Source organism: Gadus morhua, chromosome 12, assembly GCF_902167405.1.
Source record: "Gadus morhua chromosome 12, gadMor3.0, whole genome shotgun sequence".
Classification (NCBI taxonomy): domain Eukaryota; kingdom Metazoa; phylum Chordata; class Actinopteri; order Gadiformes; family Gadidae; genus Gadus; species Gadus morhua.
This window is the reverse complement of record NC_044059.1, coordinates 11,257,076-11,284,566: the sequence shown is the minus strand read 5'-3', so window position 1 is coordinate 11,284,566 and position 27,491 is coordinate 11,257,076. Positions and strand designations below refer to the sequence as shown.

Below are 27,491 nucleotides of genomic sequence, written 5' to 3'. Positions count from 1 at the left end.
TCCTTAAGATAGGATCTAAACGTACATATCAAAACGTGCGGTAAAGGATGTAGAAACAGATCATATATTTATATTGTTATTTAAGGAAGAGAAGTAACGCATCCCTGCATATACTTACTTTGACCACTGGCTATGTGGAAGTATCCAAGCAAAAGTAAAACAAAAATGGCTTTCCCCCCCATGTTGGTATACAGGCAACGATTAATGAGACCTGCGCCAAAGAGAAGCAGTGGATAGTGCTAGTCTCAGACAACCTGAAGTGTGAACCTAATGTGGCTGAGATCGCCGGTATCACAAGCCAAGTGTGCCCGGAATCAATGTGACACAGGGCAAAAAACACACGGAAATGTACAAAGTTTATCGAGAAACATAAAGCATATAACACACTAGGTGAAAAGATTGTGCCATTTGTGTGAGTTCATGCCCTTTAAGGTTTTGCTAAGATAAGATGATTAAGTACCTTGAAGCTGGAGCCGGTTGCTGCTTATCGGTAGAGTGGGAGCATGATATCAACCCTTCCCGTGAACAAGGAAATTAAACTGGGCCGAAAGTAGACATGAGCTGAAGGGGGGGGGGGGGGGTAACAACTGTTTCTGCATCATTTCATTATATTTAAACTACAAAAAAATTCTAATCCTCTTTGGAAATGATATAATATCATTATTATTATTATTATATTAGAACTATAATATCATCGATAAAGTCCGGTAACCAATAAAAAAGTACTGATGAAATCCTAGACATGATACCTACCCATCCCCATCCCTCGGTTCAGCCACTTAAATGTTGCGTTTATGTCAGAAATGGCCTCAGTAGGAGAACTGTTAAAGACTTGCAAAACACGAACCCCTCTTTTATCGTTAACCTAACATTGTTTTCACACCTTCCAAGCAGGTTTGACAGATTTGTTATGTTTGTCGAGTCATCCAACTGGATGTAATAAAAATGTCTCTCTAGTATGCTTGTTATCAGCTGTTCTGGCACATTCTCTGCTTTCCCTGCATTGGACTGAGTTATTACAATCTTCATCACCAGGGCCCTGAAATTAGTCTCTGGATCCCTTCTGCGTCTGGTCTTCATCAGTTCCTTTTATGGTATTGGCGTCTTCCATGTCCTCCTCTAGATCCTCAAACCAGTGGTGCTCTCCTCCCAAAACCAGTTGGTGGACGGAGACCTCTTCCATGGTTTCTCTTCGCGCCAACTCCTCCTGTGGACATCACCACACAACCAGAAGTCCACCATCAAAGTGCCACCAAAATCCAAATGACCCTGAATAATATCTCTGGGTTTGAACCTTGTTAGAATTGGGATAATTAAAGTACACAACAAGTACACAAGCTACAGTGTTTTGTTCAGGATTTGAATTAGCCTTCCATAGACCTGTTTGTTGAAACCGAAAGTGGCGATGATGAATCCCTTTTTCTTTTTTCCGGTTGTCATTGTTTGCGTGCATGCTACATGCAGGAGAACCACAAGGTATGACACACGTACCTTGTGGTTAACAGTTGTTGTTTTTTTTTTTACCAAAGCTGAGCTACAAAACCCCCTTGACATTTCCTTGACAGACAGACACAGTCAGATGAGATACAGGAAGGCATGTGAAACAAACGCGCCATAACGCAGGGGCTTGCTGTGAACAGACCGCCTCCCGCGGCCCATCATGCCGTCTCCTGGTCTCCTGACCCGCTGGAGCGGCCCGCGGTTCTTGTGTCTGTTAGCCGTGAGGGTGATGGTGGTGGCAGCCACGGTCAGCAAAGGTAATCACGCGAGAACCCACCCTCACATCTTCTTGAATGCTGCATGGTTATCAACGGGATCTCACTTTTCACTGCTGTTTTGAACGGATAAGACCACAGACAGATGAATGTGGTTTTGTCACCACTACGTTTGACTATCAGGAGCTGAAGTGGATTTATCAACGCATGAATCATTATTATGCCAAACAAGCCGTCTTACCTATTTTTCTATTCTGCTTCAACTGCATTATTTTGTTATATGTTGTATCCATCTTTAAGTTGTTTTAAATCTCAGAGGAAACAGTGAAACTATATGTATATACTATATGCAGTGCACGTCTATACGTATGTCACAGTCTAAAATCTAGACTCATTTTTATTTGATTTAATGTAGTTAATTTAACAAACTTTTTAGAATTCTCTCCTCTCCACTTTACCAAAAGAGCACAATGAACAGATGTAACACTAATAAGGGCCATCTTTATACACTTTTACTACAATTTATTTCACATGATAAAACATTGTCCTGAGACACAAAAACGTACATTGTGCAAGATTCAGAATTCCTTCCCCTTACTGGCCCCTTCGGGCAGTAAATGAAACTGTAGCCTGCTCGAGCTTGTGCATTCAGAGCACTGGAGTGGGAGTTCCATGGGTTGAGACAATAATGAATTATCAACGAATGTTAGTTAAATAAAGTTGCACAAATTAAGGTTCGAAATAGCAGATATTTTTTGCCATTTTCTGCACTTGGTCATCACTTCCTTCCTTTTCTCGGCAAAACCAGCCAGGTTCAAATATACGATGAATCAGACCATAGGAAATGCAACCGAGAGTCACGGAATGTCACTTTTTTCATTCACGTAGTCTCTTTAAGGGTCGGGTGGCCTTAAAGGGACTACTGTACAGTGACAGTGGCAGTGAATGATGTCATATACGCCTCAGGGGATGACTTCAAGCCTGCAGTTGGATAGTCATTATCTGCAGTGGAGGATGGCATAATCTTCTCTAAAGTGGATTATTTAATGTCTACAGTGGTTGATTTCATATGTGTCTACAGTGGATGATATCAATACCTTCTCAGGGGATGATGTCTCAACTTTATTTCCTGGTTGCAGATTTTTTCATTAAATGAGTGCTGCTCTAAATTTCTTTCTTTCCTCTTTATTATTCTCTACAAACTTTTGGACCTATCTCCTTCCTCAAATTTTCACCTAGAGGCTCCATTACAATTTTAAAATATTCAGAATAGCTTGGAATCGCACGTTTCTTTTCAGATTTTTTTATATTTTATACTTTTTAAGATATCCTACTAAAATACCATCTTTTTTTAACATGGGAGTCAATGGAACAGTTGAAGAACCAGTTCTTAACTAAAATCTATTTTAAACCATTTATCTTTGTTCAAACCATTTAACAAATCCACACACTTGTATCTTCAATAATATCTAAACGGAATTTAGACATCATTTAAGAATCACAGCTCTAGTTTCATACCGGCTTCAGTGCTGGGCTCCTACCACTAGGGGATGGTAGAAGAATCCAAAAAAGAAGAAAAAAGATTCCCACGGTTCTCACGGCCAAACAGGCAAGACATGACACGCTCCAAGGGGTAAGCGAATGGCTTGGCAAGTGTTAACTTTGTACTTATTTGTACATGTGTATATTCTGGCTGATTTAACCGATCTCTAAAATGCTGATTATTTCCTTTTAAGTGTAGGATTATAGATAATTATAGGTTACATCATTTGATGTTATAGGCACAATAGTTGGCGTCAGACTTTATTACTGTTTGGCAATGATTGGTGTCGTATCATTGGTGTGATGTTGCTGTTTGTTCAACATCAATATATATATGCCCTTGTGTCTTATTTTTCTTTTTCTTGCCATGGCACTTAAATGATTTAATGAAGGGTGATTTTTATTTGACTTAGTCAGCTAGGCTTTCTTTTTGTTAACTTGCTGATGTAGTCATTGGGGAACCGCTGAAGCGGATCAACGTCGCAGGTCAACGAATCACTCCAACATTCCCAGCATGGTGCTGTCGCACTGTAGTCACAGCGCTGGCTGTATATTGGTCTACATGTGAGATCCAGATTGTCATAGCGTTTAGACAGATTTTTAATTCATGTATAGGCCGCCCTACATTTTACTTTTTTGGATCTAAAAATTCCCACGTTGAGTCAAAGTTACACCTTTCACATGGAAAGAATTGGAACACAGTAAAAGCCTCGCCATGAATCTTTGTTAAACATGCAGCATTTCGCTTTTGTACTACAGCTCTCTAATAGCTGTCAATCCGTCCAGTTGTATTATTATGAACATGATATCTCCTACAATTGTTGTTAGAACTCAGACCAACATAATTTGCTAATGGGATAACTGGCATCAGCAGGTGAAGCTGAACATGTCGACCTGTGCTCTGTTTCCAGGCTCTGAAAAAACATGCAAGATCTGGTCCAGTGCTGGAGAAGTGGTGGAACGAAACTCCAGTTTTCGGATTTTCTGCACATTTCCATTCACCTGCGAGATGGCTGTGATGGCTGTGCAACAGCCGGCTGCGATGGCTGTGCAACACCATCTGAATTCGTCCACTGTGTACATTGACCGGGTACAGTACACTAACAGTGCAACGTATACCTGCCATTGCAAGCCTGGCCGCACCTCGAAATTCTGTGGAATCGATATTGTTGCAGGATGTAAGTATAGTATTTGAAAATATCTTTAGCAGGCCAATTCCCCAACAGCTGTTGCTTGCTGGCAGTTGAAATTACTGCCATGTTATTGTTCTTGGTGGATTTGATACTTTATTGACACACATGACACAGTCATACAACATTGTCGAGTTTCGTTTTGTGATATTTTATGGAAGTCCATTTTGCTTTTATCCGAACACAAAAATCGATTTTTAGGAACGTATAGGCCTATGTAATAACACATTACATTTTTTCCCAATGTCCACACCCTGTTGAGAAACGTGTTTCTTTTGCCCTTTTATTGAATCTAACTGGTTTTGGATTTCTCCATGTTTTTGGGCTTTGCTGTAGATCCACCAGGCAAACATGGAGCCCCGACGTGCATAAAGAGTTATACTGAAGTACAACATGGTTTTGTGGAGTGTAGATGGAAAAGTCTGACGGACACCTATCTACCCACTACATCTACCCTACGGTGAAATAATGCCTCAACCCAATCAGCTGCTCAACAGTGAAAAGGCACACTTGTATCATGTGGTTTTCCGGTTGCGATAATCAGTTAATAATCAGTATAGAAAACTGGCTGAAAAATGTTCAATGAGGGTACTTAAACGGCATTAACTTCTCGTATTTACACTTGCATCGGACAAGCCGCCCTAGTGTATTCACTTAACTGATCTTCCCCTCATGTGTCACAGGGTGACGTCTCTGTCCAAAATACCCACGGGCGTCCCCATGGTTCTCAAAGGGTCCAGTGAGGGCCCTGGGTCGTTCAGGGCTCGCTGGTCGGTTAACAGTTCCGTCCAGATGATTTCCGTGGAAGTCCTGGCCTGCAATAAGCTGGGGCGGACAGGGTCTGAAACCTATAACTTCACTCTCAGCGACATCGGTATGGAAGCAACGGGACACCCACTCATCACCCTCTTCAAACCATATGAGAGACGGAGTGTTTGCAATGGGTTTCATGTTCATTGACTGTTTTGACAAAGCTAGTAGCGGATATACGAGTGGATGAGTCAATTTCCAAAACCGCATTGGGGTCACAGGATTTCACTTTTCGAGTGAATTGCTTAATCCTACAACTAATCAGCTAAAAAGAAACAAGATCACTTAAGATTACGGTCTTTTTTAGTATCGGGGGGAATCACAGTTACACCCAGAGTTTATTTGTGTAGTCGTATGGTTGTTTATCTTACCCGTCAGGGTGGATATTTGATCTGATTCATTATATTGGCTAGTGGTCTGTCCCCATCTGAGATTAGCTCTGTTTTTTGTTTGTTATTCCTTCAGTGAAGCCCTTGCCTCCCGTTTTGAACCTAGTGGAGTGCTCCTCGAGGTCCTGTAACATTACCTGGCGCCACTCCCTGAAGCCCCACCTACAGGTCCAGTACAGGGATGTTGCGGATCGGATGGTCGCAGAGGAGGAATGTATACCACATCCAGACTCAGTAAGATACAATGTTTGTTATAGGGCTTGTTAGTACATAAGAATGCATCATTGGTTTCTTTTTAGTTGGCGATTCTTGGGAGAGAAGACTCAAGAGAGTTGCAGTACTGTCAAACCCTAAATAAATATAAATATACTGTAACCTGTGTCTCCCCATAATGATCAATCATCTCATGATTGATTATCAAACAATGACCAAAAATGGAGTCATTGAATTGTGACGCTTTGATGTAAAAGCCCTAAACGTTATGATGCGAATGAACACACTTGCAAGAGACCTTGCAGTGATGTATATCAGACTCCTTATCATAATGTATTCAATGTATATGCCACACATCTCTGTTGAAGCAATTGAAGCAAAACTAATATAGGAGTCCTCAACTCTTGCTTATTCATATTTCTTAGACCATGACAGTAAGTATAACAGTAGGGATTAATTGTATTGTTACGTCAACTGTACTGTCATTGTGACTGAAGCGTGTACTCCCTCTTAGCCTTGCATTTATTTTCACCATTATTTTTTAAACACGACTAAGCCGACAGTTAAGCCCAGCAGTGAATAACATTGTGTTTGTTGTTTGGTTGTCTTCAGGACTGGCAGAACAGCTCATCTGAGCTGCCCTCCGTCCATTCTCTAGAGCCATCCAGGCATTACTGCTTCAGAGTCAGAGCCAAGCTGAACAGTGGACTCTGGAGCGACTGGAGCAGACCGGTCCACAACAGGACTCAGGGGGAAGGCAAGTGATAGCCTGCCGCTGTGGCTTGGCATGGCTGGAGACCCACACTTAGTATCTTTGGGTAGTTTCACTTCCATTTCATGGTCGTGCATTCTTGGGACCTTTTCAGACTGCATTATATATATCTTTGTAATTCCACTGTTAAGTACAGCACACTAGAGTCACTCTATTTCAGAGGACTAATTGTTCAGTCTGGCAGGTGTTTGTTTGTGCTTGTTTGTATTTTAACCAAATGTGTTTGAGCAGATATGGCTTCATATTTTACAAAAGTTTCCCTTGAGGGGATTTGGATGTTGTTAGGATTTCTCGTTGTTAATTAATTAGAAATATTTTTTTGTAGTCTTTATAACAAGCACAACTGCTCAAAGGCTACCTTTTCTCTAAATATATTACATAGTACTCCCACTTATTTCAAATGCAGTGCACAAACTTAAAGGTAAAAATTTCAGCAAGTCAAACACACATGCTTAATTCTGTGTACGGGTAAACCATCATTCACTACCTCTCAAGTCTTAAATGCTCAAAGTTTATGTAGGAATAAACCATGTTGTCTGTAACGATAACCTTTCAGGTAAAAGGTAGCAACCAGCAGCTAACAGTTGAAAATAAAATGAACGACTCCACCAGTAATGGAGCTGAATTTCTAGCATACGCTAGTGTCAGATCTCCACAGTGGGACATCAGCTAGTGTGACAGAGAGTGTTGTCGTTTTGCAGCTCCCAACAAGGAACTGGACATCTGGTTTGCCAGGGCCACTTCTCAACCGAACATCTTGACTGTCTACTGGAAGGTAAGTGTGTTCTAACCTCTTGGCCTTGTGCACCTTGAATCTAAAGAACTCGTTAGACATATGTGCTGTATTATTATAGTTGCATAGTTTGTTTGGTTTTAGTTCTGATTTAGAGTACATGGTTGGTTTGCACACATTTCCAACGCTGTAGCCAAGGCATTAGTTGTGGTTGTTGTACTTAACATTTTCCACAGAAATGAAAGGTCAGCCCTTAATCACTTTTGTGACTCACACTCACACAGACACACACACGAACACACCAAACCACATTACCCCATACAAATCAAGACACACGCACGCACGCACACACACACACACACACACACACACACACACACACACACACACACACACACACACACACACACACACACACACACACACACACACACTCTCTCTCTCACCTGAGTAATTAGTCATAGCAAGAGAGGCTACTGAAAACCAGACAGAATGGCTGTTTCAGTTTACCAACTCTTATGCAAATGTAAAAAAAAATGGTAAAAACAAATGCAGTGGTTAAGGCAAAAGTGCCATCACCCCTTTCTACACAATTCATAATGCAAGAAGCCCGTAGCCAGTGGGAAACACTGGATAGAAAAACACTGAGCCATACTAGTTATGCTCCATGTTTGTTTATTTAGCAAACATCAATTGACAAATGCAAACGCTTTCTGCAGTGTGGTCCTACAGCAAAAAAATATCCCCTTCTGTCCCTGCAGTCACTGAATGAATCAGAGGCCAGAGGGAGGGTGCTGGGATACCTAGTCCATATAAATGACAATCGCACGAGAAGCTGCACCACGCACAATGTCAGCGCAAACGACGCACATTTGAAAGTCCAGTCCTGTGTAACGTGCCTGGTGACGGTGTCCGCATACAACTCCAAAGGCTCCTCCCCTCCGGCCCGCGTCCCCACCCTTTTCAAAACAGGTGAGGTTATTTACATTATTATTATTGTAAATAACCATCATTATTATTTAACTTTAAGTAATTTTTTGCCATGAAGCTTTTACTGTCTTTATCCTTTTTCCTAGTTCATCATTTCTATTATCTAAGAATTACTACGATATCACTGTACTGTGGAGTAAAATGATCCAGTCGGTGTAACCCTTACGACTTATGGTCAACTAACCATACCCTCGACAACTACCCACTCCTCCGATCTTCAGCTCAGCCCCCTCAAGAGTTGCATTTCACGGAAAGCAAGGACAATGTCTCCCTCTACTGGCGCAAGGCAGATCCTACATTGCAATCCACTGGCTATCTGGTTGAGTGGTATCTGCAAGACCAGCAGTTTGAAAAGTTCCAATGGATGCGACTTTCCAGTGCAGAGAACCAGGCAGTAATCACAGGTATGTCATAGTGACAGGGGAGAAATGCTTACATGCTCACTGCAAAAATGTGTTCTTCATTCATTTACATATGAATCCTCGTTTGTCTTTCTCAGCCTAATAATTGAATTAATTAATCTCCTTTTGTTTGCAGAGATTGATCCATATGAGTGCTATGATGGAGCGGTATATGTCTTCTATGAAAACGCTTTGGGCAGGGCCAGTTTTACTGGTGTCAACACTCTAGTTAGAGGTAAGATCGCTCTTCCCAGCAGAAGTCTCATAGTGCAGCCACTATGCCAGGCCCCACCAACCTCATAAAGTTGAGGCTGTGATTGGTAAAACTAAATAAATTAAACTGTATAAGAAGTAAATCATCCCTTAGGTATAAAACCTTGTCACTTTGGATAAACAAATACATTTTGTTAACTGCTAATATAGTAGCCTACAGACATTTGTTAATTTGTTAATTTTCCAACAAAATGGAAAAATAGCTTTCTTAAGTCCAAATTGCGTAACCTATTGTTGAATTACTTCAGTATCATGATATAGACCAAAAAGAATAATAAATTGTTTTAATGCAGCGATATTCTCTCCAAGAAATGTATGTGTGCCGGTAGGCCTACTGGTGTTAAACTGACTAGTATTTTGTCCAATTACATTGCGCTGTTATCTCATATCACGGTGATTTACGGCTAGCTTTTGTCTTGGAAGTATTTAAATATCAACTCTAAGCTCTACCCTAGCCACTTTTACAAACCCAAAAGACATTTTGAAGAGCTTAGTCCCGCCCCAACCTCCGGTTTTAAATTCGATTTTCACGCGCGTCACATGAACGAGGAGCTCTTTGGTTTACAGCGCCAACAGGTGCGCCGTCGGTCACTAAGCACGGTGAGGGCCACGAGGTGACCTTGACCTGGACACAGATTCCCCGGCATCAACGCGGAGGCTGTGTCCGCAACTACACCGTCTACGTAGGAAACAACACGGACCCCAAGCGCATGTGTGAGTAGAACGCACGGGGACCGAACGACACGGTTCTACGTTAGTTCTAGTTTAGTTCTTCTCGGCTGCATGTCAGATAAACCCAGCACGTATAGGGCATCATTTTGTCTCTGGAATCTTGCGATGGGATTTACAATAATTAATGTCAGTTAATAGACTAAATAATAAATCATCAGAGAAATCGTCATTATTAATCGACGATGGAAATATTTGTTAGTTACAGCCCTGGTGCACAGATGATAGCGGCCTGACCTCTCACACCGAGCGACTGCCGTATTACACTCACCACTTCACTCTTCACATGCCAGTCTGTCCACCGAAACCCCGCTTTGCACCTTCTCCCCCTTGGCACCCGATGGTGGTACCAGTGGCGGTTTTAGGCACGGGCGAACCAGGCAGCCGCCCGGGGCGGCATATTTGTGGGGGGCGCCAAGTCACATGGGGGGCGCCACGAGCAGTAAAAAAGAAATCGCGCTGCGTAGCGGTTATCAATGAAGTACTACATAACATTGTGTTGGGAATAGGTATTTTGGCGCCCCCTCTGGCTGCAGGCGCACACCTGCTCGTTGACCCCCCCCCCCCCCCCAGAAAATGAGACCTTCCCCGACTTTCTCCATTGTGTAAAACAGCATGTGGCCGATTTAAAGAGTGGATAATGGCATCGTTGTCACTTGAACCTTGTTTACAGCGCTTTCGGAAATACTCCTTCCATCTGTAATGTGTGACATTGTGTGTTGTATGTGGTTGTGTGTTGCAGACCACGTCCCTGCATCCGAGCGTCAGTACGCCTTCGGCCGTCTGCCTCCGGACACCTACATAGTCTGGTTGACAGCCTGGACAGAACAAGGCGAAGGACCCTGTGGTGAAAAAATCAAGTTTATCATCTACCGTAAAGGTACGAACACACCAAACGCGTACCCGCGTAAGATTTACGCGCGTAACGCAGCTAAAATGTTGCTTGACCATTTTGTGTCAAAAATGGTCCTACGTACGCAGCTACGCGCCTGTGGCTGCGCTGGATTTAGGAGTCCGAGGAAGGAAACCCAAACGCCGCCGTGTTTGGGTGCATGATAGAGCTTGGATCGGGTTAGATTAAATAATCTCGGATATAAATAACAATAATCGGGTTAAATAACTTCACATGGTGTGTCTGGTGTGTTTCCAGCATTCGTAGTGTTGATCAGCAGAGAAATAGTCCGCCAAGACGTTGAGGTTGCTTAGCAACCAGAGACTCTGTCCATGCAAGTGAACGGAGCGTTCACTCTTCGTCATAACTATCAAACCAAACATCCTTCACATTCACCGAGCGAACATTATGAAAGTAAAATGCACATTTCTCGCTAAAAATGTTTCCATAAACGCATTTAATGGCGTAACTATGTTACTATTTCCACCCAGAATAAAGAAAGATGTCGGCCGTATGCTTCTGTGCAAGCGTCACTACTCTCTGCCAGTGACGTCGGGTCGAGCTCCACGCTGATTGGCTATCGCGGCTAAGCATCACGCGTATGAGCGTTGAAAGTTCAATTTTTTGAACTCCTCGCGTACGCGCGTATATCTACGCGCGTATATATACGCAGCTCATACGCCGCTAACGCGGGTAAAATGTTGCTTTAGCGCATGTAACGCATGTACGCAAAACCAATGGTTCCCTATGGAAAAATTGCAGATTTTATACGCGTCTATACGCGGGGTACGCGTTTGGTGTGTTCGTAAGACCCATGTGGTTGCTACATAGTAGACTCCTTTCAATTCGTTTTTTTTTGCGGTTCGATTTGTTCTGCACTGACCATAGCTCTCCCTGGTGTAATCTGAGGGTTAAGCGAGCATGTCATGTGTCCAATTTCTTTGCATCTCTGGGTCTACATGTCATGGCATGTGTTCTTACACTTTTTCCTAACTTTCACTCTTTCAGGGGAAACCAACCTTCTCTATTGGCTTTTATTGGCAACCTTCTTGTGCATAGCTCTTCTGCTGTGCCACTTCAAGTTGATAACAAGATGGCAAAGGTAGTGAATGTACTCCGATGACTATTCAACAGAAGCATCTTGTTCTTACCCTTAAAGGGGACCTATTATGCTTTTTAGACTTTTATGACCTATAAACGTTGTTATAATGATAGTCATGATAGTCATGTTTAACCATACTAGTGTCAAATAATGATGTACATGCATTTCGACGTATTCCCTGCTGACAGTCTGGGGTGGCTGTGCAGAGCGCTAATTCACTTGTTCACATTTACGGGAAATCATCTACGTAGAGGCACTCCTGCCGCGCCCCCATATGCCTGGTCAAATCTGCCCCCGCGCGCGCTTCAATGAAGGTAACCATCACAACGGAGTTGGGTTGGCAGGAGGGGGGCGAGGGGGCGGAGAAGGACGAAACAGAGCGTTGACAGAGAGTGCTGAAAGCGCCCAGATTCAATTCAATTCAATTTTATTTGTATAGCCCTTAATCACCATTACAGTCTCAAAGGGCTTAACAGGCCAAATATTTATGACACCCCCCTTTACCCATGCCCCCACGGGCAAGAAGAAACTCAGCAAGGAAGAAATCTTGAGAAGAAACGCATAGTAGGGGATCCCTTCTTCCAGGGATGGTCAGGAGTGCAATGGGTGCCACAATTGACATACAGGTAAATACATGCACATCATATTAAAATGGTGATGGGATGAAAGGAAGAGATTCCCGAAAATCGACATTGTTTTTTGTGTATGGTTAAACATGAGTATCAATTATTATAACAACGTTTATAGGTCATAGAAGTCGAAAAGCATAATAGGTCCCCTTTAAGAAAAGGCGCCTGCAGGCGCCTCGTAAATCTAGTTTTTAGAGCAACAGATTGACAGGGCCATGTGTAGCGTCTCATGTCTCTGTGCAATTCGTATCCTCCTCTGTAGGCTGAAGACGATTCGAATATCACTGAATGATGTACCAGATCCCAGCAATAGCAAGTGGGCAAAGGCCTTTACAGATAACAAGGTATGTCACTGAATTAAAAAATGGATTATCACATTTTTATCATGAAACTGTACACGATATTGATAAATATCTAATTGTCTAATCGAGGGTCATTCCATAGAAGCGGATGGCAATGTACTTTTATTTTTGATAATTAACCTTATAGATTTCCTTTCACTAAAATATCTAAAAACTCATATTTGTATCATTTTAAGTGCATGTTTTCTCATCATAATTCAGTAGGAAAATACAACTGGGTATCACGATAAGGCTATATCCTTATTCCATGCAAGGATGATAACATTTAATTATTGTAGCCCTACACTGAATACTCATCATTTCTTTTTTTTTTTAAACATATATTTATTAAGAATTTTGTTCATTTTACAGACAAACAATACAAGACAACACAACAAGGCACATATAATGCAATTTGCTCTCACATATAGCACATATAATAGATGTTCTTGTCACAGTAGACAGTGTGTTACAGTCATTGAAATTGCATCTGCTAACTTACCTTGTTTACAGGGGAGAACAAATGAAAACAAAACAAAACGAAACAGAAACAAAAAGTACTCAATCCTTCTTATCATCCAACCCCACATCATTATTTTGATTTCTATGTGTCAGACCTTTGTTGACTCCTTGAAGAGCAAGATGGATCTCAACGTGAACCCCAGCGACTTCTCCTCCTCCGAAGAGGTAGACATTGTGACGTTCTTGGAGAATCCGAAGGAGATCGTCGAAGACTTGGGCCACCGCGAGGGCCTCACCGACGCCTCCTCTGTCCATCGGCCCGATTGGGATTCAGGGACGGCGTCGCAGACCCACTACATCAAGAGTACAGACAGCTCCCACTACGTGCGCAGCTCTCAGGACACGGGCTACACCGCCAGCTACATCTCCTCGCAGGCAGAGCAGAGTGTACTGGTGGAAGGGCGGGAGGAAGAGGAGGAGTGTATAGACTTCTACTCCAGCAAGGTCTTTGATGAACCCATCGTGTTTGGGAGGGGGCTGACGCTTAATGCAGTGAAAATTGACGGCAGAAGCTTATGGGAGAATGATTGCTGAAAGGTGCAACCGATTCAATTATTTATTATTGGGATTCTTGTAGGCAGGGTTGCAATTTGAGACCAGGTGGGGCTTGAACCTAGACTTGGTTGCCCCGCCCATTCTGCCGGCGATTTCAGTTCGCCCTGCAAAAGGCCCTGAAGAAGAGCAATATATTTCTTTCTGCTTCCGATAAGTTTTTTGGGGAGCCTATCACTGAGCCGGCTTTTCCCCTTGGCGCGCTATTGGCTGGTTAAACACAATGACCACAGGGAAGTGACTGAAAGCAGCCAATCGTGTACAGAGTGAGTTGAACTAGGCCCGTTGATCAAGCCTCTTGTGCTGAAGCAAATTACGGCAGCTTCCCAAGGCCAACGTGAAATCTACGATTGAGCTTGGTCTGGCAATAGCCAGACTAGCTTGAATCCACACACGTGTGGACTCACAAGTGCCCTCTTGGCTGGCATTGGGGAAATTATTAAGGTTATTTTGTTGCACATCATTTGAAAATATGGAAAATGAGTCAACGTAATCTGCCCCTGTATAAATTTAGAGGCTATGAGGTATTTTATTTGTCCCTGGATTAAAGAAAAAACAGAAAGGTTATGCAGTTACCCCTTAATTATCATTATTTTTTAAATAGTTACATTCTTGAATGTTACAATAGCGCTCTCTGAGGAAACTATTGTGTTTGTATAAACGTAGTAGATGCGTTGGACTAACCGTTTGTATGACAAACATAACTATAGTTATCCTCGGATTATCCTCGTGGAAAAGTTGAGGGAGCTGGATCACCAAATTGGAAAGACATTGTGTCCGTGTTTCCACAAACCATGAAGTGTTGCTTTGCTTCAGCGTTGCTTTGCTTCAGCGTTGCTCTGCTTCACACCGCAGACTACAAGAAAATAGGAAACCTGTTGAGCGTCGACCGACGTACCAACTTCTATCGATCCACGCCTGTAAGATAAGCGTTCTCATCTAAACATGAATCCGCCGATTAAATACGCCAAATACGTCAAGAACAATCATATTGATGAACAACGGTAGTCAGTCAGATGAGATACAACGGTAGTTTCCCATTGCCCTACCTGTTGCGGGGTAAGGATACCTGTTGAATGTCTACCAACGTAGGCTTTTTTTGTACAAAGGACCGGTGTAGGTGTGACTTCTCGTTGCCTTCCTGGTCAATTAAAGTGATGAATTTGTTCATCTTAATTTTCACTGAAATGCATTAATCATTAAATGCATGAATTATTGAACGTTTGATTATTTACTGTTTAATAATTATGCTCAGTCTTCCCCATATTAATAAAGGACTTCAGCACTTGACTTAACACCTGACAAAAAAAATAAAAGAGATTGATCTAATCGAATTTAAAAATAATTGCGTCTTTCGATTACTTAATTTGCTGATTAAGAATCACAAAACACGATTTACAGATAATATAATGGAAGAGACCATTAGGGTGAAAAGATTAGTTTCAATTCTCATTTCTCATTTAAACTAGGAAAGAGTAGTACTGGCTATTGCCAGACCAAGCTCAATCGTACACACCACACAACATCACCCCATGTATTGGGCGGGGCTACCCAGCCTGAGGAAAGAGGTGACTGATCCAAGATGGTTAATGACAAGGTAACTACGACGTTCATTTGAAGTTCCATTCCATTGTTTGTAGCATTATGATGGATACAGTGGTGGATGTCTATGGTCAAATTAGATGATAAAAAATCGGGGTATCGTTGAGACAAATCGCTTTGAACGATTAAGTAAATAAGGTCCAGACTATTTTATTTTAGTCTGGACCTGTTTGTGCCAATTAGCAGCATGAAAAGTCTTCTTTTTTTTTGTGCAGGGTTTCTAGCTGTCATCTAATGTGGCTGAGATCTCTGGTATCGCGAGCCCAGCGTGCCCGGAAACAATGTGACACAGGGCAGAGTACACACGGAAATATCCAAAGTTTATTCAAAAACATAAAGCATATAACACAGTTTGCAGGTGGAAAGATTGTACCCTTTGTGTGAGATTATGCCCTCTGAGGTTTCGCTAAGATAAGATGATGAATGGCCCTTGAAGCTGGAGCCGGTTGCTGCTTATCGGTAGAGTGGGAGCACGATATCAACCCTTCCCATGAACAAGGAAACTCAACTGGGCCGAAACCATGGACCTATTAAAGGACAGCGGATTAAAAAATGGAGTCCATTCATTCCTATGAAAGCTGCTCAATGCATGGACCTATAAAGAACTCTTTACATGTTCAACAAATAATTTTCACCTTCATATTTCAGTGTTAAAAAATTGAAAGAATTAAACTTAAATATTTTCATTTGGAGCGATCCGAGGTCCCTTTGCCCACGTTTGGTGTGATGCAGGGGTGATCTGAAGCCCATTGTGGAATGAGAGCGCAGAGCCGACACTATTGAGCACTGGTTGCAACTGAAGCGGCAGCAGCCTGTAGTTCCAGTGGAAGCACGGCGTGCCTCGGGAAGAAGCGCCCGACAGCAACCTTCTTTTAATTTGTTGCAGTTGTTGCTTTTTTCAAGTTTGTGAGAAAGGTGTGAAACCTGAACAGGAAGTTAACAGACATCCGGTGGTTGCTGCATCTCAAACCCCCATACCTACATATCTACAAAACCCTTGTTAAATATCACACTTGATCCAACGCTAAATTCTCTCTTGCAGTTTTTAGTCTTTGAATGTGAAAATCTTTTGGTGTAAGCCCAGCATTAGTTAAAACCAGACTCGGACAATAATAACAAAATATCCTGACAAATAATCTAAATAGAAACATATTACAGACAGTAGCAGCATTAGAGCTGAAACTCATTTGTTTCAACTGTGTCTCAGTCATCTCCATAAATAGAGAATTGAATGTTTTTTATCTGTAGCTGCGAGAAAAAGTCTAAGACATGAATTACAGGTCTGAACAGATATGCACTCATATTAGATATTAGACTTTTTCACACAGCTATAGATAAAAACAAAAAATATCAATTCTCTAGTTATGGCTATATTTATATATATTGCCTTACTTCCTCGTCCGCAGCCAGCCAGCTACACTCCTCACCAAATTCATGACCTGCAAGAAACAGCAAACAGAACTTGTACTCAGTATCTGGGTACTGATTGACAAGTATATGTAGCCATGTAGACTTTTTGTGACGTAGTGACACTTAGTGAACAAATTTATCTGTCATGAAGGATGACTTAAGTCTCAAAAGAGCCCTAAGACCTACCTGCATAACTTTTAATTGAACTTAAAAGAAATGCAGATGTTTGAAATTAAAATCATCAATATGAAAATCTTCAACCAGGAAATAAACCTTTGTTTCAATCTGAGACGAAACATGTTTCATAGTAAACTCGCAAAGTCAAGACGAATCTCTCTCTCTCTCTCTCTCTCTCTCTCTCTCTCTCTCTCTCTCTCTCTCTCTCTCTCTCTCTCTCTCTCTCTCTCATATCATAGAAGAACTTATATTAGGTCAGGAAAACCTGTTTGACAGGAGATGATGGTAGCAGAGAATATAAAGAGACATTTATGAATTACCAATTGTCATTTTATCACACATATAGTATGTTTCTTCACATAAACCTTTAAACATACCCATATTGCATTCCTCTCACCACATGTAATAGTCATCACCTCAGTGAACAATAAATGAATTGAAAGATTACAATAAATTCAATGGCAAATATTGCAAATTAAACAAATTATTTCCTATAGGTTTACTTGTATTTGGTGCTAAAATTCAAAGTATCTCATCTGCATTTACAATACAGCTTGATTCTGCATCTCCATTTACAGCTCATTAGTCCATGTCAATGTTTACCGACTCTATGGCAACAAGAGACTGCTGACGTTAGAAGCTGTTAGCTACATTAGCTAAATCATCTGAACAATAACAACCCATAATATCACAATTCGGCATATTTAAACCAAATCAACCACAACTACCAACAGTCACAGCCCTTCAACTCTGGGCTAATATGTTGTCACAAGTATGCAGTTAATTAGGTCACATCACATTCAATGTAAAAACGTTTTGTTTTGGACGTTTTGTTTTGGACATTTGGTCTCAAAAGGGAGCGTGTCTATGTTCCCCGGGTCCTATGTTCCCCGGGTCCTATGTTCCCCTCTTTGTATGAGACTGGGGAACATAGGACCCTTTTTTTAAAAAGGGTCCTATGTTCCCCGCTTTTCCCAAAAAGGGTCCTATGTTCCCCGATATGTATGCGACCGGGGAACATAGGACCCTTTTTCAAAAAAAGGGTTCTATGTTCCCCGGTCTGTTACTTTTTCCACCATGTCGCGTCAAAGTTTAAATATTTTTATAGATTGATTGGATGCGTGGAACATTAGAACGTTAGGACGTTAGAAGCTGTTAGCTACATTAGCTAAATCATCTGAACAATATGACAATGACAAACATAGACCAATAATATGTGTCGATGCTGGTAACACACTGCTAGCTCTCTGTAGCCCATTGGCCGTCCCAATTGGAGGGAGTTTAGAGAGAGAGAAAAAAACAACACATAGCGGACCGGACCGGCCCACATTGGGTCAACGGCCCACCGGGACGATGCCCGGTATGCCAGATGGCAGTCCACTCCTGAGCACCCCTGTACATTTAGCTTGGACTTTTTGAGAAGTGCAGGCGGCCTCATCTGAGTAACAATTAAGTTAGATTGCCTATGGACCCTATGTCCACATAGTCCTACCCCAACACCCAGGTATGCTGCATACCTCCAGTTAGCGCCTCAGAACCACCTGAACGACGTGCATCTGCTCTGAGAGTCACGGCCGCAAAACAAATGTTTTGTTGGTTCCGCTCTCGTGATTGCACGACATTACTGCTATTCATTTATATATAGAAATTCCTACTTACCATGAAAACATTTAAGACTTTTGAAAGATGGATTTAAGACTATTTAATGCTAATTAAGGCCTTATTTTTAGATTTATGAATTTGAGACTTTTTAAGGATCCGCGGGAACCCTGGTCATGCTGCTATCCATTTGGATGTAAGCGGTAAAGTCGCAAATCCCCAGCTTTCTTGCGGCATTTCACTGAGGCAAGCCCCCTTTTGGTCGTAGTATCTCGTCGCTTTCAAAGTAGAGCGAGCAGAGCTGTACAACTCGCAAAGAAGATGGCTGCTCCCATAGTTAATGTGGGTTGAGATGTATTTTCTTTGTATTTGTACCACGTTGATGGTTTTAATGTCGTTGTTAAATCCTCTTACACACTTGATTTCATTGCTGCTTTAATCCGGTCACCAATTAATGCATTGCACGGTCTTGCTTTGTGTGCAATTCAATGTAAAGTTGTGTTTTCAAGCTGGTTTGCTAAAGAGGCTATGTTGCTAATGATGAATAGCCTGCTACTACTTCCCCTCGTGGCTCGACAGAAAAACAAATGGCAAACTGGGAGGCTGGAGCAAGGGAAATACGTCACGTTCTCGCTGAAGCTGCTCGTTCGTACCAGCGTACCATCCAAATGGATAGCAGCATCAGGCTGGGCTTGTGGTGTGGTGTTCATTTTGTCTTCTACCCTGGGATCAACAATGACATTACACAGCCCAGGCCTTTTTTCGGTTTTGTTCACCAGTCTGGTGAATAAACCAGTAGGAAGACAAGGCACATAAACATAGATAAACAACAGTGTTAACACTGCTGTGTTCTTTTTGGAAAAAGTCTGCTGAGTCAGGATCGCTTTAAATCACTTTATTTGGTAAAGGTTTAGTCTAGTCTCTATGAAGCAAAAGGAGAGGAATTGTATTATGCACACGTGGAGATACACTTAGTAGGGCATCTGATAGATGCGTTACCTAGAGCGTTCTAGCCCCCTGGGCTATGTGTTGTGACTTATCTACTGGGCAGGCGTGGACTCAGTTATGTGCTCTGATTGGCTAAGCATGATGCTGAAGTCCCGCCTCCTGGATACCCGAATGTGTCTATATGCTGCTCTCTTTTGGGTATGTGTTGGCATTGCAACTTGTGTGGCAATGTGCGGGAATTACACTGCCTGTTTGTATGAGTGTGTGAATTATGTGCACTTAACACTTTTGATATATAACACTTATATCAAATGAACGGCGTTACATGATCACAATGGCCGACACACCGCTGTGTTCACTTTATAACCTCTGTTCATTCTCCACAACCGTAGTGAAGCTTCCAGAGCCGGTGAAAATGGCCGCCTTGTGGTCCGACCACAAGCTCAAACTAACATGGCCAAGCCAGGGGGATTCTGCCTCTGCAGAGGTTCTGGTTCGACGCATGGAAAACAAAACTGAGCCATCGAGACATGTAAGTGATGACGAGTACAATATATGTTCCACTGTGAATATGGGGGTAGGGTAGTGGGCTAGAGGGTTTGACTCCCTGACTCACCTCGCAAGGAGTCGATCAGGAATGCGGTCCGTGACTTGTCGGTAGGGAAGGTCCGGGGCTGCAGCTCGAACACCAGAGAGCACTGAAGAAGCACTTAGAATCGCTGAATCTGCTCTTTCCTGGTTCACATCCTACCTGACGAACCGCACCTATCAAGTGACAAGGAATGGCTCCTTGTCCAAACCTTGCACGCTCGAAAATGGTGTCCCTCAAGGCTCTGTACTGGGGCCTCTTCTGTTCTCCCTCTATACAAGGTCTCTGGGCTCGGTAATTGCATCACACGGCTTCTCCTATCACTGCTATGCTGACGACCAGGGCCGACGGACTGCGGGGGAAAGTGAGGCAGTCGTGGGAGGGCCCAAGGCAGAGGGGGGGCCCATGGCAATTAAAAAAATAAATAAAATCATAGTGTTAGGGAGTCGCACACGGCCACGTCTCTTCCCCCCCCCCCCCCTGTCAACAATTGTTCTCTACCCCCCCCGACCCCGTCAACAATTGTTCTCTACCCCCCCCCCCCCCCCCCCCCCGTCAACAATTCAGCCTACCTCATGTATGCAGGGCCCAGGATTTGGTGCAACGGCCCTGCTGACGACACTCTATTGCCCAGCTATTTCTGTCTTTCCCCTCATCTGAGAAAACCCTGATTGCAACACGCATATCGGAATGTCTGGCGGATGTCAGCACCTGGACAACTGCCCATCACCTGAGGCTTAACCTCAACAAAACCGAGCTTCTCCTAATCCCAGGGAAAGACTGCCCACACATGGACTTTCTGGTCACCGTCGAGAACATTACTGTATCTCCCTCTCCAACTGCCAGAAACCTCGGTGTGGTATTGGACAACCAGTTATGCTGCACTGCAAACATCACTGCGGTCGCCCGATCCTGCAGATTTGCACTTTACAACATCCGCAGAATCCGGCCCTTCCTCACAAGGGAAGCAGCTCAGCTTCTAGTCCAATCGCTGGTCATCTCCCGCCTCGACTACTGCAACTCACTCCTGGCTGGACTTCCTGCCTCTGCGATTAAACCTTTGCAGCGCATCCAGAATGCGGCAGCGCGCCTCGTGTTCAACCTACCAAAGTTCTCCCATGTGACCCCCCTCTTCCGGGACCTCCACTGGCTCCCTGTAGTAGCTTGCATCAAATTTAAGACGATGGTACTGGCATACAAGGCAGTCGATGGAACTGCCCCTGCCTACCTCCAAGCATTGCTAAAGCCACACACCCCTGCTCGATCCTTCCCCTCGACTACCTCAGCTGGACGACTGGAACCACCATCGCTAAGAGCTAGCAAAGGTCGATCAGCAAAGTCACATCTTTTCTCGGTTTTGGGGCCTCAGTGGTGGAACGAGCTCCCTGCCGCTCTCAGGACCGCAGAGTCGCTCACTATCTTCCGAAAAGGACTCAAGACTCACCTGTTCAGAGTTCACCTCGACTCTGCATAGCCACCTTTCCTCTTCTGACCACCATTGTACACTGTATTGTAGTGTATTGTATTGTATTGTATTGTAGCACTTAACTGTGTAGCAACTGCAGCAGCTGCTATCATGTCTGTAATACGGGGAATTGATTAACCTAGCGATTGTGGTACTTGCACTTGGTTCTATGAACATCCTTTCTGTACCGACAGCGATATATTAATGTACTTATTGTAAGTCGCTTTGGATAAAAGCGTCTGCTAAATGCCCTAAATGTAAATGTAAATGTAAGAAGAAAGGACCGACAGGATCCCCTTCGTAGCGTTCGGGAGCTGGAATGAACGGCTCCCGGGAAGAAGCCGATGCACCCGGGACTGGGACTGGTGGTTCCGGGGTGTCGGGGAGCTGGGAGTGTACCGATATGGACAACTCACGGAGGTTGGAGGTGATCTCCTGCAGGAACTGGTCGTGTTGACCCAGGAGAGTCCCCTGGCGGGGGATCATCTGCCGGAATGCCTCTGTATCAGCTGGGTCCATGTTGGCCAGTTTATGAACAGGGTTTATTGGGACACGGGGTAGGTGACAAGCTGGGGCGAAGCAAGCGGTAGTCAGGCAGGTGAGGGTTCGGCAACAGGGAGTCAGTCAGGAAGGCAAGGACTCGGCGACAGGCGGGTAGTCAGGCAGGCGAGGGTTCAGCATCAGGCAGGCAGTCAGACAGGCAAGGACTCGACGACAGGCAGGTAGTCAGGCAGGCAGGCAGGCAAGGATTCGGCGACAGGCGGGTAGTCAGGCAGGCAGGGGTTTGGCGACAGGTAGGCAGAGTGACGGACAGAGAACTAGGGAAGAGGGGAGAGGGTTATCAAGAGACTGGGTCACTGAACTGGGTCTAGAGAATGCTGGTAGGACCGATACGAACTGAGTGGCGTGAAGAGAGTGGCGTGAAGTTGCCACTAGATGGGGTTGTTAGACCGCGTAGCAGGACGCGGCGTGACACCAGGACTAATTGAGGGGTAAATGTGATTCACCACAACACCACCTGCATGTCTAAGTACTTTGGCAGCCACAGTTACTAGTGGCCAGTCAATAGATGTTGCTCCAAGACCACAAATGATGAGATTAATGAAAGACATTATTCAGATATAAAAATGGTTTTAATAGTTTGGTGTCTCTTATTAATTACCTTGTTGCCGGTTTAAGTGATAACAAAAAAATGGAAAACGGTTATAATATTACAATTTGTTGAAGATCAATCTGGATGTCACTTGGTTTATGAATGAATCGCGATTATCCACATGGTGACATTATATGGGTAAGCATTGTTGCAAGGAACTTGAAGGTTGGAGAAGGAAAAGAGACATGTTGAGGTGATGCAGCTGCTGAGGTGCACGAAGGAAGACCCTAAATGGTACCGGGGATAAGAACCCAGATAAAAAAACGATTCGGATTAATATTGGCTGGACATATTAGTATCTGTATAACTGGAGGAACTGTATAATATAATACAACACTTACAAACAGGATCGGAGATCAATAGGGCGTGGAAAAAGTTTAATAAAAGTATAAAGGGTTAGTATATATTTTTGCCAAAAGGGCTTTAGAAGAAAGGCAAGTTCGGGGACATGAACATCATTGATGTCTCCTGCGCAGTTAGACGAAACATCGCAAAACAGTCCAAATATCCATTCATGAAGTAAGTCAAACGTTTCTGACCCATCTAGGCATCTTCCATCATTCCTCCCGTCAGTCGTAAACCAAACCTACCCCCAGATCCCATGAAGACTGCCATTGACCAATCCTCCAGCAAAAAGCTAATATATAAGCTATCATTATATATATATATATATATATATATATATATATATATATATATATATATATATATATATATATATATATATATATCACCAAAGGATATGATAACATTCATATTTTCAGAAGTAAATTGGGTAAAAAAATACCAACAGAACAACCTCAATTTTACATTATTTAACATTTATCTTTACATTGTTTTTATTTAATTTTTATTAAACATTTTTGCATGATACGGTTTCAGATCACATTTTACTTTGACGTTTTCTTGGATGTCCAGTTGTGTTTCTTTTCGCAACTCATTGATGTAAACGTGTGAGAAATTAACTGCATTCATTACGGCACTCTTTCGATACTTTTCACCGTGAGCCTGTAAACCTCTCCAGCAGGGAACTGACTACTGAGGAACTAAGAGGAGAAAGAAAATGGGTAAAAATAAGGCAACAGTTAAAGAGATAAAGCATTACATTGGCTGTTGAACATGGCCCACTGCTAATACATCTTACAAAATAGCACAGGCAAGTAAGAGGTCCGATGTCTTACCTGATCAAGGAGTGAAGCTATGGTTCCGTTGCTGACTTCTCCATAGGAGATAATCTTGAATTGTACATGTGCCTTGACTGGGAGGACTGGTAGGAGAAAAGAAATTCAAACATGGAATATCTTCATTTATGAATTTACGAAGGATGTGTGGTGCAACAGGCCTGATAACAACCAGCTACTTCTTAAAGGTGCTACAAGATGTTTTATAAAATATGCCTGTCTGTCAAAATAAGGATAGATTTGGTTAAAAAGATAAACCATGAAAGCAACAGTTTTGCAACATGATTCCGTGCACATACCAGGAGAACCGGTCGTCGCTGGAACTGAAGTTGACATAAAACCTACAGTTGTAGTGGAACTTCCGGTTGTAGTGGAACCTGCGGTTGTTGTTTGGCCTGCGGTTGTTATGGAACCTCTGGTTGTTGTGGAACCTCCGGTTGTAGTGGAACTTCCGTTTATAGTGGAAACTCCGGTTGTTGTGGAACCTCCGGTTGTTGTTGGGCCTGCGGTTGTTAGGAAACCTCCAGCTGTTGTGGAACCTCCGGTTGTCATGGGGCCTCCGGTTGTTGCGGAACCTCCGGTTGTTGTTTGGCCTGCGGTTGTTATGGAACCTCCGGTTGTTGTGGAACCTCCGGTTGTCATGGGGCCTGCGGTGGTCGCGGAACCTCCAATTGTAGTGGAACCTCCGGTTGTTGTTTGGCCTGCGGTTGTTATGGAACCTCTGGTTGTTGTGGAACCTTCGGTTGTAGTGGAACTTCCGTTTATAGTGGAAACTCCGGTTGTTGTGGAACCTCCGGTTGTTGTTGGGCCTGCGGTTGTTAGGTAACCTCCGGCTGTTGTGGAACCTCCGGTTGTCATGGGGCCTCCGGTTGTTGCGGAACCTCCGGTTGTTGTTTGGCCTGCGGTTGTTATGGAACCTCCGGTTGTTGTGGAACCTCCGGTTGTCATGGGGCCTGCGGTGGTCGCGGAACCTCCTGTTGTTGTGGAACCTCTGGTTGTTGTGGAACCTCCGGTTGTCATGAGGCCTGCGGTGGTTGCGAAACCTCCGATTGTTGTGGAGCCTCCGGCTGTTGTAGAACCTCCGTTTGCAGTGGAACTTCCGGTTGTAGTGGAAGCTCCGGTTGTTGTGGAACCTCCGGTTGTCATGGGTCCTTCGGTGCTTGTGGAACCTCCGGTTGTTGTTGGGCCTACGGTAGTTGTGGAACCTCCGGTTGTTGTGGAACCTCCGGTTGTTGTTGAACCTCCGGTTGTTGTTGAACCTCTGGTTGTCATGGGGCCAGCGGTGGTTGTGGAACCTCCAATTGTAGAGGAACCTCCGGTTGTTGTGGAACCTCCGGTTGTTGTTGGGCCTGCGGTTGTTGTGGAACCTCCGGTTGTTGTGGAACCTCCGGTTGTCATGGGGCCTTCGGTGTTTGTGGAACCTCCGGTTGTTGTGGAACCTCCGGTTGTAGTGAAACTTCCGTTTATAGTGGAACCTCCGGTTGTTGTGGAACCTCCGGTTGTTGTTGAACCACCGGTTGTTGTTGAACCTCCGGTTGTCATGGGGCCAGTGGTGGTTATGGAACCTCCAATTGTAGAGGAAACTCTGGTTGTTAGGAAACCTCCGGTTGTAGTGGAACTTCCGGTTGTTGTTGGGCCTGCGGTTGTTGTGGAACCTCCAGTTGTTGTGGATCCTCCGGTTGTTGTGGAACCTCCAATTGTAGAGGAAACTCTGGTTGTTAGGAAACCTCCGGCTGTTGTGGAACCTCCGGTTGTCATGGGGCCTCCGGCTGTTGCGGAACCTCCGGTTGTTGTTTTGCCTGCGGTTGTTATGGAACCTCCGGTTGTTGTGGAGCCTCCGGTTGTCATGGGGCCTGCGGTGGTCGCGGTACCTCCAGTTGTAGTGGAACCTCCGGTTGTTGTTTGGCCTGCGGTTGTTATGGAACCTCTGGTTGTTGTGGAACCTCCGGTTGTAATGGAACTTCCGTTTATAGTGGAAACTCCGGTTGTTGTGGAACCTCCGGTTGTTGTTGGGCCTGCGGTTGTTAGGAAACCTCCGGCTGTTATGGAACCTCCGGTTGTCATGGGGCCTCCGGTTGTTGCGGAACCTCCGGTTGTTGTTTGGCCTGCGGTTGTTATGGAACCTCCGGTTGTTGTGGAACCTCCGGTTGTCATCGGGCCTGCGGTGGTCGCGGAACCTCCTGTTGTTGTGGAACCTCTGGTTGTTGTGGAACCTCCGGTTGTCATGAGGCCTGCGGTGGTTGCGAAACCTCCGATTGTTGTGGAGCCTCCGGCTGTTGTAGAACCTCCGTTTGCAGTGGAACTTCCGGTTGTAGTGGAAGCTCCGGTTGTTGTGGAACCTCCGGTTGTCATGGGACCTTCGGTGCTTGTGGAACCTCCGGTTGTTGTTGGGCCTACAGTAGTTGTGGAACCTCCGGTTGTTGTGGAACCTCCGGTTGTTGTTGAACCTCCGGTTGTTGTTGAACCTCCAGTTGTTGTTGAACCTCCGGTTGTTGTTGAACCTCTGGTTGTCATGGGGCCAGCGGTGGTTGTGGAACCTCCAATTGTAGAGGAACCTCCGGTTGTTGTGGAACCTCCGGTTGTTGTTGGGCCTGCGGTTGTTGTGGAACCTCCGGTTGTTGTGGAACCTCCGGTTGTCATGGGGCCTTCGGTGTTTGTGGAACCTCCGGTTGTTGTGGAACCTCCGGTTGTAGTGAAACTTCCGTTTATAGTGGAACCTCCGGTTGTTGTGGAACCTCCGGTTGTTGTTGAACCTCCGGTTGTTGTTGAACCTCCGGTTGTCATGGGGCCAGTGGTGGTTATGGAACCTCCAATTGTAGAGGAAACTTTGGTTGTTAGGAAACCTCCGGTTGTAGTGGAACCTCCGGTTGTTGTTGGGCCTGCGGTTGTTGTGGAACCTCCAGTTGTTGTGGATCCTCCGGTTGTTGTGGAACCTCCAATTGTAGAGGAAACTCTGGTTGTTAGGAAACCTCCGGCTGTTGTGGAACCTCCGGTTGTAGTGGAACCTCCGGTTGTTGTTGGGCCTGCGGTTGTTGTGGAACCTCCGGTTGTCATGGGGCCTTCGGTGCTTGTGGAACCTCCGGTTGTTGTGGATAGTCTGGTTGTTGTTGAACCTCCGTTTGTAGTAGAACTTCCGGTTGTAGTGGAAACTCCGCATGTTGTGGAACCTCCGGTTGTCATGGGGCCTGCGGAACGTACAGTCGTAGAATAAAATAATGTAAATATATAAAATACAAGAAAAAAGTTATTACCATTGTGGTGTAATACATTTTTTTATTCTAAATAAAATATGTTTTTTTATTTATATTTGATATCATAATCATTATAATTTGTAATGAATAAATTACCATTTTTTCCTTCCTGTTATCGATTCCTGAACTTGAGTATCTGCCGATACCGAGTATTTTCCGATAAAGCATCTAGCATTGTAATTACTAATAGTCTTGTTCTTATTGAAGGGTTCTCTTACGATGCCAACAATGCTAAGTTGGTTCACCTTCTGTCGATATATTTTTTTTCAGAACTAGATCATTGACATTTATAATCTATAATTACAATAATTCATTTATATG

At 43.9% G+C, this 27,491-nt stretch overlaps 2 protein-coding genes across 2 annotated transcripts; one reads left to right on the top strand and one right to left on the bottom strand.

The window, feature by feature from the left end:
* The first annotated feature begins 1,593 nt into the window (after window positions 1-1,593).
* Window positions 1,594-16,486, top strand: LOC115555866 (interleukin-12 receptor subunit beta-2-like). Its single transcript, XM_030372912.1, has 15 exons — window positions 1,594-1,757; window positions 4,169-4,435; window positions 4,784-4,907; window positions 5,131-5,321; window positions 5,723-5,880; window positions 6,472-6,620; window positions 7,313-7,406; window positions 8,126-8,336; window positions 8,576-8,758; window positions 8,892-8,990; window positions 9,596-9,742; window positions 10,500-10,637; window positions 11,658-11,751; window positions 12,643-12,724; window positions 13,337-16,486. The coding sequence occupies exons 1-15, from the start codon at window positions 1,661-1,663 to the stop codon at window positions 13,775-13,777; spliced, it is 2,475 nt and encodes an 824-aa protein (XP_030228772.1). The 5' UTR covers window positions 1,594-1,660; the 3' UTR covers window positions 13,778-16,486.
* A 5,867-nt stretch (window positions 16,487-22,353) lies between these two features.
* LOC115555865 (homeobox protein 2-like) lies at window positions 22,354-27,076 on the bottom strand. The gene is made up of 5 exons (XM_030372911.1): window positions 26,673-27,076; window positions 26,367-26,564; window positions 25,161-26,312; window positions 24,265-25,106; window positions 22,354-22,403 (listed from the first exon to the last, which is right to left on the bottom strand). Exons 1-5 carry the CDS (start codon window positions 27,074-27,076, stop codon window positions 22,354-22,356), a joined length of 2,646 nt encoding a protein of 881 aa, XP_030228771.1.
* Between the last annotated feature and the right edge of the window lie 415 nt (window positions 27,077-27,491).